Raw genomic sequence first — 16,298 nt, 5'->3', positions numbered from 1 at the left:
TTTATTATGAATAACAAATCTTTTAAGAAATAAGGGTTGTAATTCACTTTACTTCACCCCCCCCCCCCCCCCCCAAGATCAACGCCCCTGTTTTTCACACAGGGGGTCCCTCAAAGGGGATCATCAAATTTGGTGGTGATTGTCATCAAAAAGTTTGAAAACCCCTGGTTTAAACCATTAACTGATTAGGCAGCAAGGCAGCTGCCTACGTTTTTGGATGCAGCCAAAATTTGTGTAAAACAGCCCTAACAAAAATGTAGCTCGGATCCTCCGTTGGTGTCGTTTTGTTGTTGTTTTTGTTATTGAATTGTGCGTGCAAAAAATTTCACAAGAAAAATGGTCAATAATAGATGTCACTAGGGGGGTTACTTTTATGAGTGCGAATGCAAAAGGGGAAAACTCTCATCAGGTGTCCCTTTCCTCTTAAGAGTTCTCATCTAGATAGTTACTAAGGAAAAAGTACCAGGGCTGTAGGCTGGAAAGGGGCTAAAGAGAGAAACTAAAGCTCCCAGGATCTACGTGGGACATGAATAAGTGATTCTGAAGATCTGATGAATAATGAAGTTGGTTCAAAGATAAAAGAGGCCACAGCTGAAATCCCACTGTTTTTTTTTTTTAATTTTTTTTTAATTTTTGTTTTATTTTTTGCTTGTTTTTTTATAGAACTGAGAGTCAAAGTTTCATAATTTGCAACCCTTTTAACCTCAATTTATAGGATACATGATGTGTGTGTGTGTGTGTGTGTGTGTGTGTGTGTTTTCACTACCTTAAAGCCTTATAGATTCCAGGCCTAGACAATTCAAAACCAGTTTCTGATAACATCAAGAATAAGAACTTTGACCAAGGCAGCCACTTTAACACAGCAGATTATGCATCAACACTCACTCAAAAAAGAGGAGATAAACAAAAGAAATAAAAGGAGTTGTTGTTTCCAATTTCATATGCACAGAATAAAATCTAAATTTGAAAATCCAGACTTTATCCAGGTTTATATAGGATCTTAATTGGACTTGAAACTTAGTTTTTTGTTTGCACAGTCATTAATCTATGTTGCCATAAATCTGCCATACTTCTGCAATATATAAAGTCCATTAGTGTGTGTGTGTGTGTGCGCGTAATCAGTTCTCACACAGTACAAGTGCTCCTGCAGGTGTAATCTGCCAACCAAAGCAGAGAGCTGTGCATCCGTTGAGCTATTTCTGTTCTGTTCATGCACCCAACCCTGATAATACAGGACACACTGTCTGGCTTATGCTCCCTCAGTTTGCATGTTGTCGGCCAAGAAAACCAGGTGTCTTTGTGCATGTTTTCCACCATTAGCTGAGGTATATGAAAAATAATAATAATTTTAAATAATTCTACAATTGGTCTACATAAAATGACAAATTGTGTCTAAAAAACAAGACGCTCACGAGCAAGGTACAGCGTACTAGTCAGAGATGTCCGTCTAACTCATAGAAAGACAACTGAAACAGTGCATACGGACACAAATATGTGTGCGGTGTGAATGGCCTTTGCTTACTGTAGAACAACTGGCACTAGCAATACCAAGGTCATGGGTTTGATTCCTGGGTTTGGTCATGGAACACACATACTGATAAAATGCATCTTAAATGCACTGTAGATTGTCTGAAGCCAAATATTTTAATTTTGGTGTAAATGGCAAGCCATCTTCATTCAGATTTTTCATAGCTCTTCTCATTCAGCATTTTATCTTGTGAATTTCACATCTCAATCCAAAATGTGCTGAATGTGCTCTCATTCCCATCCTCTCTGTGCACTATTTCATACAAACAGTGAAGGAGGCCACAAGCACACTCTAGTATTAGCAAGACTGGAACACCATATGAACGTATGCCAGTTTGGGAGCCTCAGGCTTAGTGGTGTGGCTAAGAGAACACTCAGAGAAATCACTGCATTCTACTTGAATGAAATTAGACAATATCAGCACTTTCTGAGGCAAGCTGAAACAGTACAACAGCTCTCTCACTTTCGTTGCCACTTCCTTACACATTCACATAAACTCACTAACAGAGAGATGTATTATATTCTTTTTCAGTTTGCTGTCTCATCTTACTCTCTGACTAAATTTTCTCCCTCTGCAGGGTGTAGTATATTGCTAATATCATGGCCTGAGTCAAAATGGACTAATGGATGTACAATACTGCATGTGTTTGCTTCCAGGCTGGTGTGAGTGGGAAAGCCACTCAGGTGTAAAGAATGGGAAAATGGCCTGTCTCCACTGATTAGACCTGCAGCTAGTTGCAATGTGTGCCCACATTCAAGAGAACATTCGGAAGGATAATAAGACCTTCCAGGTCTGTCAAGGTTGATTAGCCTCTGCAACTACAACAGTTTATTTGTGTTGCCTGTAATAATTGTTAACCATTTATGTGAGTAATTATTGTAACTAAGAGGAATGATGTTAATCAGAGATTTCTAAGACCCCATGAAATGGCTTTACGAGTGCAGCTTTATTTCCTCTGCTGACATACCTATCAACAGTTTTCCTGACCAACCATTGGTCGGTGCCATGATGATTCTGATTGCCACTGGACTGTTTTCTGGTTTCAGTCTCCATAAGAAGCAATGTAAAATGAAACTACTATAAAGAGTGAACAAAATGGAGAACAACAACCATTTTAAGTGTTCGTTGTTGTAAAAATCAAGCTCAACTTGTGCAGTTGCTAAAAGTTTATCTAAGCTAAAAGTTAATGATATCAACATAACTAACATACAGTAACTAACCATTGCTTCATGCCATCTACTCTAAACAAAGTAATTTACCCGGTCTTTAAATTTTGACGGGTGAGGCACTCTTTACTGAAAAGACCAGCATTGCTGGTCACCAGTTTTTGTTGTGTTTTGGGTGTTGGTCTGCCAGCCAGGGATGCTGATGACCCTTGTATCACGCTTTTAAACCAGCTTCAAAAGAAAGGCCATGCTAGTCAACCAGCTTCACCAGCTAGATTTTGCTGGTTAAAAGTATGGCTGTGCTGGTCCACCAGTTAGACCAACACCAAACCAGCACTAACCAGCATAAACCAGCCTAGACCAACATGGGAATTGCATGCTGGTTAAGTTGGTCTTTGTAGCAGGGCTGTCAAAAGATGGTCATTGTGACTGTGTAAAGTATTGGCACTATAGACATCTTTTTTATTTGGCAATTTTAAACAAATTTAGTACGCTAAACATCATATTATTCGATAAAAACATATTACGTGAATGTAAACACTGGAGACCGGAAAACGAAAACAGGCTACTCTTATGAATCATGGAACACATCAGCATTCAAAAAAAGTTGGATCTGATATATTGGAATATGTTTATATATGGTTTTCAGTAATATAAAAAAGTCACATACTTATACATTTATGCAGCATATATTTCAAAATACTAAAACATTATATGCAGGGTTGGGGAGTAACAGAGTACATGTAATGGGATTACGTATTTAAAATACAAAATATAAGTAACTGTATTCCACTACAGTTACAATTTAAATCATTGGTAATTAGAATAGTTACATTCAAAAAGTATTTAGATTACTGAAGAGATTACTTTGCATTTTATTGTCATTTGTTTCATTTAATATTTAGTCCTTTCAGATGGAAAACATTTATACATATAAATGATGCGATCCAAAGTGCATTTGAACAGCGGTGAAACACTTTCTTATGATGTGTTACATTCATACGAGCAGACAGAGAAATAAGTTTGAAGTAAGTTTGGAGCAGAAGAAATAGAAATAAACCTTGTGTAAATTGTCAGTTTTACACTAAGCTAAAATGCTATTTCAAGCCATTTTACATGCACATGTTACCAGGCACAATCATATTTTTTTATCAAGTAAATTCACGTTGGATCATCATTTCTTTGACCTTTGATATTTGGGCAAAAATCATATTCTTGATAATAAATTTTGTATTGTTTTCCTGTAAAAATATCTAAAAATCCTTAAAACAAGATCAGTTTGATTTATCTTGTTTTAGAAACAACACTGCATAAGATATTTAGGTTTTTCAGAGAATGTATTTTTAACATGTGTATTTTGTCTTACTGCACTGGCAGAGTTTTTATAGTCAAAACAAGTGAAAAATCTACCAGTGCTGAAGAAGTAATCCAAAGTATTTAGAATACGTTACTGACCTTGAGTAATCGGAATATGTTTCAAATTACATTTTACAGCATGTATTCTGTAATCTGTAGTGGAATACATTTAAAAAGTAACCCTCCCAACCCTGATTATATGTAACATACTGTATATTTTCCCAAATACTTGTGGAATTTGAATATGTACATTCGTATATGCTCAAATATATAAACTATGATTTTATATACGTATATGTTCATATATAGCCATATATCAGATTTCTGTATGGGAAACAGGAAGTTGAATAGCCAAAAGCCTTTAGCTTTAAAATTGTCAAAGCTGTAATTTGCTACTCGCTATTGCTAAAAAGGGGAAAAGGGGATGTTTTTATTATACAGATTATTTATTGGACTAATTTAGACCCTGCTCAAAAGTTGTGTTTTGGGTTCTGGTTCCTTAGCATGGAATGCTGGTGTCCCCTCTAGACTTATAAACTAGCTTAACCAGCTTCATCAGAAAGACCATGTTGGTCAACATATTTCACCAGCAAGGTTTAGCTGATGAAAAGCATGGCTATGCTGGTCCACCAGCTAGACCAGCATAACCAGCCTAGACCAGCATGAGAACTGCATGCTGGTTAAGCTGGTCTTTTCAGCAGTGGACACAGTATGAATCATCAAAAATTTGGGGACATTTTCACAGAAGAGAGAGACTGTAAATTTAAATGCATACAGTATATCAGTTCAAAGTTTATTTTGTTAATTTTTAAGAATACACTAGCATATAGATGGCCTTAAAGCTAACAGACATGGACTAAAACGTGTTCAATAGGACACACAACACACAATAGCTGTATGCTGTTTATTTGAACAAGGCACACTGAGTGAATCAGTGGTCAATCTATACTATGCTGACCTCCTTTTACAGGTATTGACTGACCTAATGTTCCAAATTAATATTCTATGGCCACAAGTCTCATAAATGATATGATTGCTGTCTTGCAGAACTGCCTGATGTGCATCTTATGAGTTCAACATTACAGAAAATCCGATGCTATTGTTACAGGGAACTTGGCAGATCAATTCAAATAAATAAAACCTATTCAGAATTTATTTCAACACATTCAAACAATTTTGTGCACATGTAGTACTAAGCTAAGTTGTTTCGATGTTTTAGTAAGAAAGCTTTGTTCATGACTTATGAAGTGGATATTCTGTTAAAGAACAAAACTGTCATTGTTTTCCTGTACTATGTGTGTGTCTTGCTGCATTGCACTCATTGTGTGTGTGCAGGGACGCACGCAGGATTCTGATCCGTGGTACGCAGAAGACAAAAAAAAAAACGTAATCATTACTCGTATTTGAACCCCAGCAGTTATTTGTTTACATTATGCTTTCTTAATTAAAACAATTTAATTTAACTTTAATTTAAATATTTTAATTTAATACTAATTTAAATTATTTTATGATAAACTTGTATTTAAACCTCTTAAACTGACAGTTAATTTGCACAATAATTTGTATGCGAAAGATCTGTCAATTGTCCTGCCATCACTATAATGATTACATTACTAACAAAGCAATAGTCTTACATTTCTGACTAAAGTAAGAAACCAATGCCTACCTTACAGTGAAAAGTTCAACCTCCTGGTCCCTGATGTGTCAAATTCATTCAGTAATCGCTCTGTTTATTCCAAAGTCTTTGTGAATGTTCATTATTGTTAAACAAGAGGCTGTCATGAAACGTTATTACTATTACATTCTCCTTGTCAACTCCAGATTAACAACCAAATATGTAGAGCATCCTGCCAATCACATTCTTTCAAAAATAATTACAGTTTTGCTATTGGTTTAAAACGTCTGACCGCCTTTTATTCAGTTTTTATTTTTTTCTGATGTATTTTAATTTGTGTGTAATATAATTTTGTTATTTTAGTGTGCGGCTATTTTTCCCATTGCATTTTAACATAAAATTACACAAATCACCTTTCATTTAGGAATTATGTAACAGAGAATTCATATTGAAATGCTGGCAATATCAGGGTGCGCAGTGTGTGTACTCTGCGTATAGGCAGGTGCGCCACTGTGTGTGTGTGTGATTGTTCATCCTCTTGCGCCGTGACTCTAGTCTATGCTGCCAGGCCAAAGCAGAAGTTTTCACATGGCCAAAGCCTTTAGTCACATGGCCTGGGCATGTGCCACATACTGTAGCACTAGCAGTCAAAGCACACCAACACTAAACCTTCTTCCCTTTAACACAGATAAAGGACTGTTTAAAAAAGACTAGGAGAGAAAGAAAGGCACCTGAATCCTAGAGCTTCAAGATTTTAATTGAAACTGAGAACCTGAAAAAGGACTGCAGGGGAATCGATGTGAGAAACTGAGGACGGTCAAAGGAGGAGAGAGAAAGAGGGCAGAACCTCCCAGTCACATTGGCTGATGAATTGCATGGTCATCTTCCCAGCTGTCCCCATACATACAGTGACATCAGCTTAGCTTTAAGCACCACATCGAGAAAGGGAGAGAGGAAGAGGGTGTGTGTGTTGTGTTGAGAGGAGGAGCAGGAGGGAGGGGTCCTTTCACAGCTGTTGCAGTGTTTGCACATAGTTTATGACTCTGCAGTAAGTGTAGCCCAATCCCTCTTCTAATACTGCACACGATTCACCCATCAGTCATATATAAGGCAGGGCCTAAAATTGGCAATGATCTGCTGAGGGTCAAATGGAACTTAGAAGAGCTTCTGAAGACTGTATACAGTATGCTTTTGTTAGGCTACCCTAAAGATGCATCTTATTTCCTTTGACATGTGACCAACCAAGCCGGTCTCATCTGAAGTCGTAATAATAGTATCAGATGGCGAAATTGTAAGAAATCATACAAGTTAGCTCTTTCAAAAACATATGACTTTTATTTCCATATAAAAAAATAAACGAACCCACGAACAAGGTTATTAAGATTTTTCCTCAGTTCCTAAACATAGCCATATAGTGCAACTCCTTACCCAAACACTGAACCTAAATAAAGTGATGGAAAGGAGGCCACTAAGCTAGCTAAAATTGGATGCCTTTATTGTATAAATTTGAAAATTTGTTTGTTATTTGGTTGGTGTCTATGTGAATAAAAGTCATATCTTTTCGTCCGAGCCATACGATTTCTCCATCTCATACGAATTATTATGAGTTTTCATGAGACTATGTTGGACCAACCATAGACCATTTACATTTTTCTGGGCTTCATTTACATTCTAATAAAAAGTATTCTTGTTTTAAATGATTCATGAAATCATGTCCTTCAAATCTTTACCCTTGAGGGCTACTGTAAATAGCGTGCTATTATCTGCAGCCTTCACTTTAAACCAACAGCAGTGTTAGCCATACTGTTGCCATGGAGAGATGAGATATGAATGGCTTTATTTCAGAAGCATCTATACTAGCAAACATTGAGACAATATAACAATAACAATTGAAGTTTGTGTCAAGGGATAGTTCATCCAAAAATGAAAATTCTCTCATTTACTCACCCTCATGCCATCCCATTTTTAGAAAAATATCTCAGCTCTGTAGGTACTTTCAAAGCAAGTAAATGGTGACCAGAATTTTGAAGCTCCAAAAAGCACATAAAGGCAGCATAAAAGTAATCCATAAGACTCTAGTGTTTAAATATATATTTTCAGAAGCAATTTGATTGGTGTGGGTGAGAAACAGATCAATATATAAATCCTTTTTTTGCTATAAATTCTCCTCTCTGCCCAGTAGGTGGCGATATGCACGAAAAATTTGAATTGCCAAAAACAAAAGAAGAAGAATGTGAAAGTGGAGATGATAGTAAAAAAGGACTTAAATATTGATCTGTTTCTCACCCAAACTCATCATAATGCTTCTGAAGATGTGAATTTAGCCACTGAAGTCGTATGGATTACTTTTATGCTGCCTGTATGTGCTTTTGGAGCTTCAAAATGTTGGTACCCATTCACTTGCATTGTATAGACCTACAGAGCTGAGATATTCTTCTAAAAATCTTTGTTTGTGTCCTGCAGAAGAAAGACAGACATACACATCTGGGATGCCATGAGGGTGAGCAAATGATGAGAGAATTTTCATTTTTAGAAGAACTATCCCTTAAAGCTGGCAAATCATCTGGTAAAAGATTAAATTAAAGCAATCCTCTTCCAAAATCACTGATAGACGCATAAAATAACAAGATTTATCGCAAATCTATCAAGGCGATCTATCTAGCTACCAACCACAACACGGATGTGTCAGACAGAAAGATATTGTACACTACAAATGAAAACGGCTGTCTTTTTAATCCTCATAGCAACCCCCTCGCTGTACTCGTCCTTCTGCAGGATGACCTTGCGCTTAGGATCTTGTGACAGACCCACAGACAGACTGATCAAAGCAAAGACCACATATGATTATTCAGGTCCTGACTCTGCCTGGTTTCTGGGAAACAGCGAGTGAGTGATGTCAGTGATGGATGCATAACACTGGCTGATTCATATGTGGTTGTTTATGGCTGCAAAGATTTGCATCTTTTATTTTTTAATACATGGCATGAAAGCCTGAAGCCTTGCATGCAAGAGGAATCATAATATATTGTGAGACTTGTTGTGACCTTTGTGCACAATTTGTGGAGGAAATATCCATTTATATGTTCCATGCAACGTAAACTATTCTAATCTGTACGTGTTCTACTATACTTTTCTTTAATTAAAAAAATAAAAAGGTGAAAGCTTCAAATGTAAATAAGGCCTTTTATATAGCATATCTACACAAATTACCATATACATTCTAGAAACAATCATCCGGATATCTGCTGGATGCATCAAGTATGTTTTGTTTTTTTTAAATAAAATTTGCTGGCCCAAAAAGGTAGCTAACCTTGCACAGACGTTGTTAATTTTGGGCCTTCTTTCAACAGTATACTGTAGTAAAAGATTGATTGACCCATACATCCCATTTCAGTTGACAGAATCACATCACTCCTTCTAAAAAGTAATTTCACATTGATTTCTGAACTTCACATAAAATATTAGTCATTGTATAACAATGTAAACTGAAGAACACTCAACTTGCCATATACACAAACAACACGATACTTGGTTGGATTCAGCCGATGGATGACGCACACATTTTAATCCAGGGCTGCAGAGAAATTTATTGATTTTGTTCTGGTCCAGGCGTGAATAATCAAGCGTTAAAGCTCGATTACAGGCTGAAAATAGTAGCAGCTTACTTTAATGGGATTGCAGGCTGCAGTGAGCAATAGAACTGGCCTACTGAAGGCATCACTGAGCCTCTAAACCCATCATTAAAAAGTTGCAGACTGCTCTCAGCAGACTGAATGAATGTGAACAAAAAACAAGGCAGGAATCTGTGTTCCATCATCAACTATTTCTCTTTGAAACTTTATAGAAAATGTTTCTCATCCTGTCAAGGGAGGCTGTGAAGCATGTATTTATAGACCAAGAAAAGGTATTGATACATCCATCTAACATTTCTCTCTCAACATGTTGTATAGACCTACCAATGTGACAATCTGTCATTATAAAAAGTATGCTGCTTTTTAAGTTACTAAATCAAATGAGCACATGTAGGTTGATTACAGGCTGTAGGCACTAAGGTATGTTTTAAAGGAATATTTTGGGTTCAATACAAGTTAAGCTCAGTCGACAGCATTTGTGGCATAATATTGATTACCACAAAAATTACTTTTGACTTGCCCCTCCTTTTCTTAAAAAAAAAAAAAAAAAAGCAAAAATCTGGGTTTCAGTGAGGTACTTACAAAGGAAGTCAATCCGCAAATGTTAAAATATTCACTGTTCCAAAAGTATAGCCACAATACATAAACAATATGCGTGTTAACATGATTCTTGTGTGATAAAATCACTTACTAACCTTATAGCCAGTTTTTACAACTTCAATGCTATGATGAAAACCCTAAAACGACTGTAAAAACAATGATTAAACAACTTTAGAGCTCAAATAATACATCAGTTTTAACAGAAGAATTCATTTAAATGCTTTTATACAATTATAAGCTTCACATTTTTGCCTTTAAACCCTCCAAAAATTGGCCCCATTCACTTCCATTGTAAGTGCCTCACTGTAACCTCTATTTCTGCTTTTTTTTAAAGAAAAGGAGGGATGAGACAAAATTATTGTTTGTGGTAATCAACTTTATGCCAAAAATGCTAATCCGAAATATTCCTTTAAAATGTCTTTATATTTTATACGTTATTATTTATTATTATAATATATTTTTATTATTCAGAGGAATTTAACCAATGTGGATCAAAATTGTCCATAATAAATAACGCTAGACAGTAGCCTACTAGATTGTAAATATTTAAACATTTCAAAACCGGTCATATAAGATTACATTCTGGGCAGGTACAGTTCACTCTTTTCGGTGATATAACTGGTTGAGAAAAGGGTGTGGTTTGGAATCTAATCAAAGTCTAATCAAATGCCGGGTATCCTCAAGTCTGGGCGGAGATTCTACTATACAAGGGCGGGGTTAAAGACGGAAGTTTAACTGGATTGGTTGGACGGTTGCAACACTCACAAACCATGGTCAACCGCAGTCTGTCCTTGCAACTTGGAAACGTAAGAAAACCAGATTCAAGTCTCAGTTTAGAGTTTGATAAATATATAGTAGCGACAACTAAAATGTGCTACGGGGGTAAATTACTGTCCGTCGATGACGCGTAATCCTTCGCAACAGCTGTCTTGGTTATAGCGCCGAATGTGATGCACTGTGTCATTAAACAACCAGAACACGAACGCTGTCGTTTTCCGTATCAATGTGGCTTTTAACACAAGAAATCGGAAATATTCCATCGTTGGATAAAAGGCAAATGTATCGGAAATTCGTCGAGTAGCATTTGGACTCTGAAACGTAGGATTTTATCGGCACATCAATGTACATTTGAGAATTTATAAGAAATAAAATAGAATAAGGGGCCGTTCACAACGAACTCGTCTAGTGCTCAGGCGCAGCGGTCTCGAGACGCGTTTTAAACAGTTGAAGTTCTTTTTACTTGACACGTCGTCTAAAAACGCAGCGCTCCTGCACTCGAAAACGCCCGTCTAGCGAATGTTTATATATTGAAAACAATTGGACGGATGCGAAAACGCGTTCGGGCGTGAACAGCCCCGAAGACTTGCAAGCTGTTTGGATCGAGGGGGGACACTACCCCTATCGCACATAGACTGAAACGTCATCAGCATTTTCCTGTATTTAAATGGTCGAGAGAGGAGGTCATTGCTGAAATAAGGAAGAACGCCGGTAGGTCAATTACATTTTCTTTGAAAACCTTTGTGCGCTTTGAAAATGCGTGCGTGAAAATTCTCCATCAGCTGGCGTGCTGGATTATTATTAGATAAGGTGGCCTGTGTCTTGATGACTTGTCGTGATGTGTTAAAAGAAAACCCAGTTTTGCTTTTGAGAAATATTGTCGTTGATATTGTCGTTCAAAACGTTGCAGTTCCCTTTGGTTATCATGGCGTTTGTCGTTGCAGAGTTTCCCCTCATGATTTCATTAAAGAGGAAATTAATGATTGTGTGTGTGACTGTGAGTTATGGACACAGATTTAATTGCAAAACTAATAGAGAAATGAATATATGAATGAATGGAATAATAGAAAAACATGTTGGCTGGATAGATTGGTTCATTAACTGTTTTAGTATTTTAAAACCTGGTAACACTTTACAATAAGGTTCCATTCGTTGACATTAGAAAATGCATTAGGTTTCATGAACAAACAATTAACAATATATTTACTGCATTCAATAATTTGTTAATGTTCGTTAATAAAAATACAGTTGTTCACTGTTAGTTCATATTGCATTAATGTTAACAAATTCAACTTTTTTAAAAATGTGTTACGTGTTGAAACTAAAATTAAACAAGATTAACAAATACTGTAAATGTATTGTTCATTGTTTGTAGTGGTAGACTAATGTATCGGTTTTACGATAGTTGCTTTTTGGAACTATCAGTTATTGGCTAAAAACTATGCCAATATTTATTTGATTATTATTATTTTTTTTACAATTTCCTCCATGTTCATCTGTGGCTGGCGCTGGAGGATTCTACATTTAGAACGGCTTGGTTCTACATTTATATTACATTTACATTTATGCATTTGGCAGACACTTTTATCCAAAGTGACTTCAAGCATTCAAGGTATACATTTTATCAGTTTGTATGTTCCCTGGGAATCAAGCCCATGACCTTGGCGTTGCAAGCATTTACAGTATGCCAGCAGTCTTGAGGTGAAATAAAAAACCATTGACAATATTCATCCATATTTTTATACCCTTCATCTAGTGAATATATGGGCTATAAAAAGGTTGATTTGTTAAATACTTAAATATAGAGCATTGTAATGGGGCCAAGTCTCCGACATTTCAAAATGAGATTCCCCGGTGTATTTAGTGCTTGTTTATAGTTAAAAATCCAGCATTATGCACCAAATCTTTGTTTTTGTCCGATTATTGTTGGGATTTTGGTTGAACTGTAAGCTGCACCTGGGCCTTTAATCATATTGGACACTTGTAGCCTCTGTGTCCGTCATAGAATTTATAGAATATTTTAACATTCTATAAATAGATTTGTAAAAACTATCGGTCAATTAATCAGTTATCGACGTTTTCCACCACCATATTTATCGGTATCGGCAAAATCCACTATCGGTCGACCTCTAATTGTTAGTTTTTTTTTAACTAATGTTAACAAATAGAACCTTATTGTACAGTGTTACCTAAAATCTTAAGTATTTTTCCTCTCTCTCTCTTTACAAGGGTATTAAGAGAAACTGAGTGAGTTACACACACACACATCAAGATTTACTAGATTAGACTACATAAATGGGGGATTACGGCTTTGGAGTCCTGGTTAAAAACAACGCTGCAAACAAATCAGTTTTCCCAGTAAGAATTCATCCACACCTGCAGCATACGGTCCACCACCAGACAGCTCCTCCAAGCCCCCCAGCTTTCATCAGCAACAACAACACTACCAATGGTGGAAGCATCGGGTCCACTTGGCTCTTCCCGGCTGTGACGACCCTTTCTACCATGCAAGATGATATTTTGGAGTCTGAGACGTCCAAGGCTGAACAACAGCAGCAAGAGAGTCATGAAGGACAAGACAAGCAGGCACTCTCTCCATCAGGTAACCAAGAAACACCAGGAAACATATCCGAGTTTGACAACACCATGCCAGAGGAGAATCAGCTGGAAAAAGGGACCATGGAGAACAGTAATGGAAAGGAGGGTCTGCGGCTTGAATCTCCAGCGTTATCAGGGTTTGACTATCAGGAGACATCTGGCATTGGTACTTTAACCCAGTCCAGTAGCTCTTCCTCATCGTCTCTTACTGGCTTCAGCAGCTGGTCCACTGCTATCCCCCCCAATGCCTCCAACTTGATTGAAGAGGTTGGCTTTTTCAATCAGGCTACTACTACTAACAATGCTCCTTCACCGCTGCTATTTCAAAGTTTCTCTCACCACACCAGTACAGGTTTTGGGGGTAATTTCTCCCACCAGATGGGGCCACTATCTCAGCACCATCCATCTCATCCTCACTTCCAGCACCCTCATAATCAGCACCGCAGGTCCTCGGCCAGCCCCCATCCACCGCCCTTCTCCCACCGCAGTGCTGCTTTCAACCAGCTTCCCCATTTGGGGAATAACTTCAGCAAGCCTCCTTCCCCTTGGGGAAGCTATCAGAGCCCCTCCTCAACCCCTTCTTCAGCTTCTTGGAGCCCAGGTGGAGGGTATGGAGGCTGGGGAGGCTCTCAGGGCCGGGAGTATCGCAGGGGGCTGAATGGAGGGGTGAATCCCCTCAACTCTATCTCGCCTTTAAAGAAGTCTTTCCCAAATAACCAGACCTCCACGCAGAAGTATCCCCGCAACAACTCCAGTTTCAACACTAAACCTTGGATGGAGGATGCCATTAACCGCAATGATAGCCTCTTTCCATTTCAGGTAACAATAACTAAATATCTTAATGTCTTGATTATTGGCTTTCTATGATTTTGAAAGAGGAATATATTGTTCAAAGAGAATGTTTTGTTGCAAAAAAAAAAAAATTGAATTTGGGGGTGGAGATGAGATGAAAACAAATCTGTTGCATGAGTATTTTTTTTTTTTTTCTCTCTCTGTGTTTTCTCCCTTTGGCCTAACCTAATCTGATAGTGACAAAGTGCTCACGTGGCCTGTTTGTTAGATAAATGTGTTGGATCAAAGCTCAGATGAGTAATGCGGTGCTGTCGCTCCATTTCTGCAAGCTGTGAATGTCACCGATATAAAAAGACATGGATAAATGAGTCAAAATCAGGGGATGGCACACAGTACAGGCAACAGGAGGAACTGGAAAGTCTGAAATTCAGTTGATCAACAGTTATTCCAGATTGTGACATCCATAAATACCAGTAACTTTTCCAAATCCAGTCAAAGAGACTATTCTTTAATCATTTCTTATCTATCATGCATGCTTACAGGTCATAACACTGAAAGAACAAAAGATAATTTGCATTAAACTAGTTTACAATGTTTTATTTCTCTTAAAATGTAATGTCTGACAATTACCCACAATTATTTGTGGGTAATTGTATGATTTACCTGTTACCAGTGAGTTGTAACTGTATTATATATTCTGATATATGGAGAGGTTGTGTTCTTGTTTAAAAAACTGGTAACTAGTGAAACCATGTCCGTCCCTGTTCAGTTTGTAGCTTAATACCAAGAACAAACCTTGTATTGTGTATGGAAGGCTTTTCTCGTTAATCACAAGCCTGTTGTGCTGAAAAAGCCAAGGGAAATAGTGCATTTCATCAAAAACAAAGTCTTTGGTTCGGTTCAGGAAATTAAGGCATCCTAAATCAGGAGACAACAGATTCTTGGTGTTCATTTCTGAATTGAGAGGCATGGTTCACTTGGCAAGTAAATTGATTCGTTACACAGATAATGATCCTTTTTCCTTGAATCTTTATCTTTTAGGAGACTTGATTGATTTATTATTTTAAATATCAAATGACACTTGGTGTACTTAACAAGTGGCAACTATGTCAGTCTCCCTATGTTATTTTTGCGCTAGTCACAAGTTTGGAGGTGAGGGGATGGCAAATATAATATGCCTTTTTTTTTTTTTTTTTTTTTTTTTTTTTTTTTTTTTTTACTGGTACTGTTATTCAATTTCAAAAGACAAACTTGTAAAAGCATGCAGGGTTCCAGAAACTGTAATACAGCTTAAAGATAATAGTGTCGCTATCATTTACCAAATCCATTTATTACTTGGACAAAATGACAGGGTCTAATCATGGGTCTTGCCTGTCGTTTTTGCAGGATCGCAGTAGGTCCTTTGATGGCTTCAGCATGCACTCTCTTGAGAACTCACTAATTGACATCATGAGAGCTGAGCAGGATTCCTTGAAAGGTACATTACTCGCTGCCATCCTTACAGATCCCACTCCATATATAAGTCTGAAATAACCACAAACATTTTAGAATTTGTACGACTTGGGGAAAACGCACAAAATTAAACTGTCAATTTTATTTACCTGTCTGTACTAAAGTGTGACTTTCTGTTATGTCAGACAAGTGTGTGTGTGTGTGTGTGTGTGTGTGTGTGTGTGTGTGTGTGTGTGTGTGTGTGTGTGCTGTGTGTGTCTGTGTCTGTGTGTGTGTGTGTGTGTGTGTGTCTGTGTCTGTGTCTGTGTCTGTGTCTGTGTGTCGTGTGTGTGTGTGTGTGTGTGTGAGATATTACAACAGTTAGTTCCGGTCCTCTAATCTGATTGGACGAGAGGTTCCATGAGTACTGATGGTCTCACACCATCAGCACACGGACACTTCACTGTGTGTATCACTCCGCTTGTGTTTGTGCCGTTCTAAACTAAAGTGTAAGAGCAGTGCATATGTGTTAAGAGCCATCTGTCTCTTTACATTTAGTATTGTGACATTACATATTTTAGCCAGCAGGTGGAGGAAAAATAAGTTTCACGGTATGAAAATTGACCGTTTTCATACCATGTACATTTGCTTATCTACATTATTGAGAAAAAAAATGCAACCGGACGGAGAATCTCACCTGCGCGTGCCCATCTCCTTTCCTCCTCGACTGCCTGTCAGACTCGTCAACTTGCGCCACACACAAACATGCAGCAGAGAAAATGTCAGAGAGAGGCGAGGGCATC

General features: G+C 37.5%; 1 protein-coding gene across 4 annotated transcripts in view; it reads left to right on the top strand.

Moving 5' to 3' along the window:
• The window catches only part of LOC127412889 (cytoplasmic polyadenylation element-binding protein 4-like), a 112,929-nt gene that overhangs the window by 85,705 nt on the left and 10,926 nt on the right, over positions 1–16,298 (top strand). For 2 of the 4 annotated variants that reach the window (XM_051649589.1, XM_051649586.1), the window contains exons 1-3: positions 10,712–11,385; positions 12,904–14,091; positions 15,451–15,541. In XM_051649589.1, the coding sequence (XP_051505549.1) occupies positions 12,970–14,091; positions 15,451–15,541 (1,213 nt within the window). In that variant the 5' untranslated portion in view covers positions 10,712–11,385; positions 12,904–12,969. The other 2 variants (XM_051649587.1, XM_051649588.1) reach the window with 2 other exon arrangements.

The sequence above is a fragment of the Myxocyprinus asiaticus genome, chromosome 22, assembly GCF_019703515.2.
Source record: "Myxocyprinus asiaticus isolate MX2 ecotype Aquarium Trade chromosome 22, UBuf_Myxa_2, whole genome shotgun sequence".
Classification (NCBI taxonomy): Eukaryota; Metazoa; Chordata; class Actinopteri; order Cypriniformes; family Catostomidae; genus Myxocyprinus; species Myxocyprinus asiaticus.
Note: the sequence above shows the minus strand (reverse complement) of the source record. Positions and strands in the feature narration are given on the sequence as shown.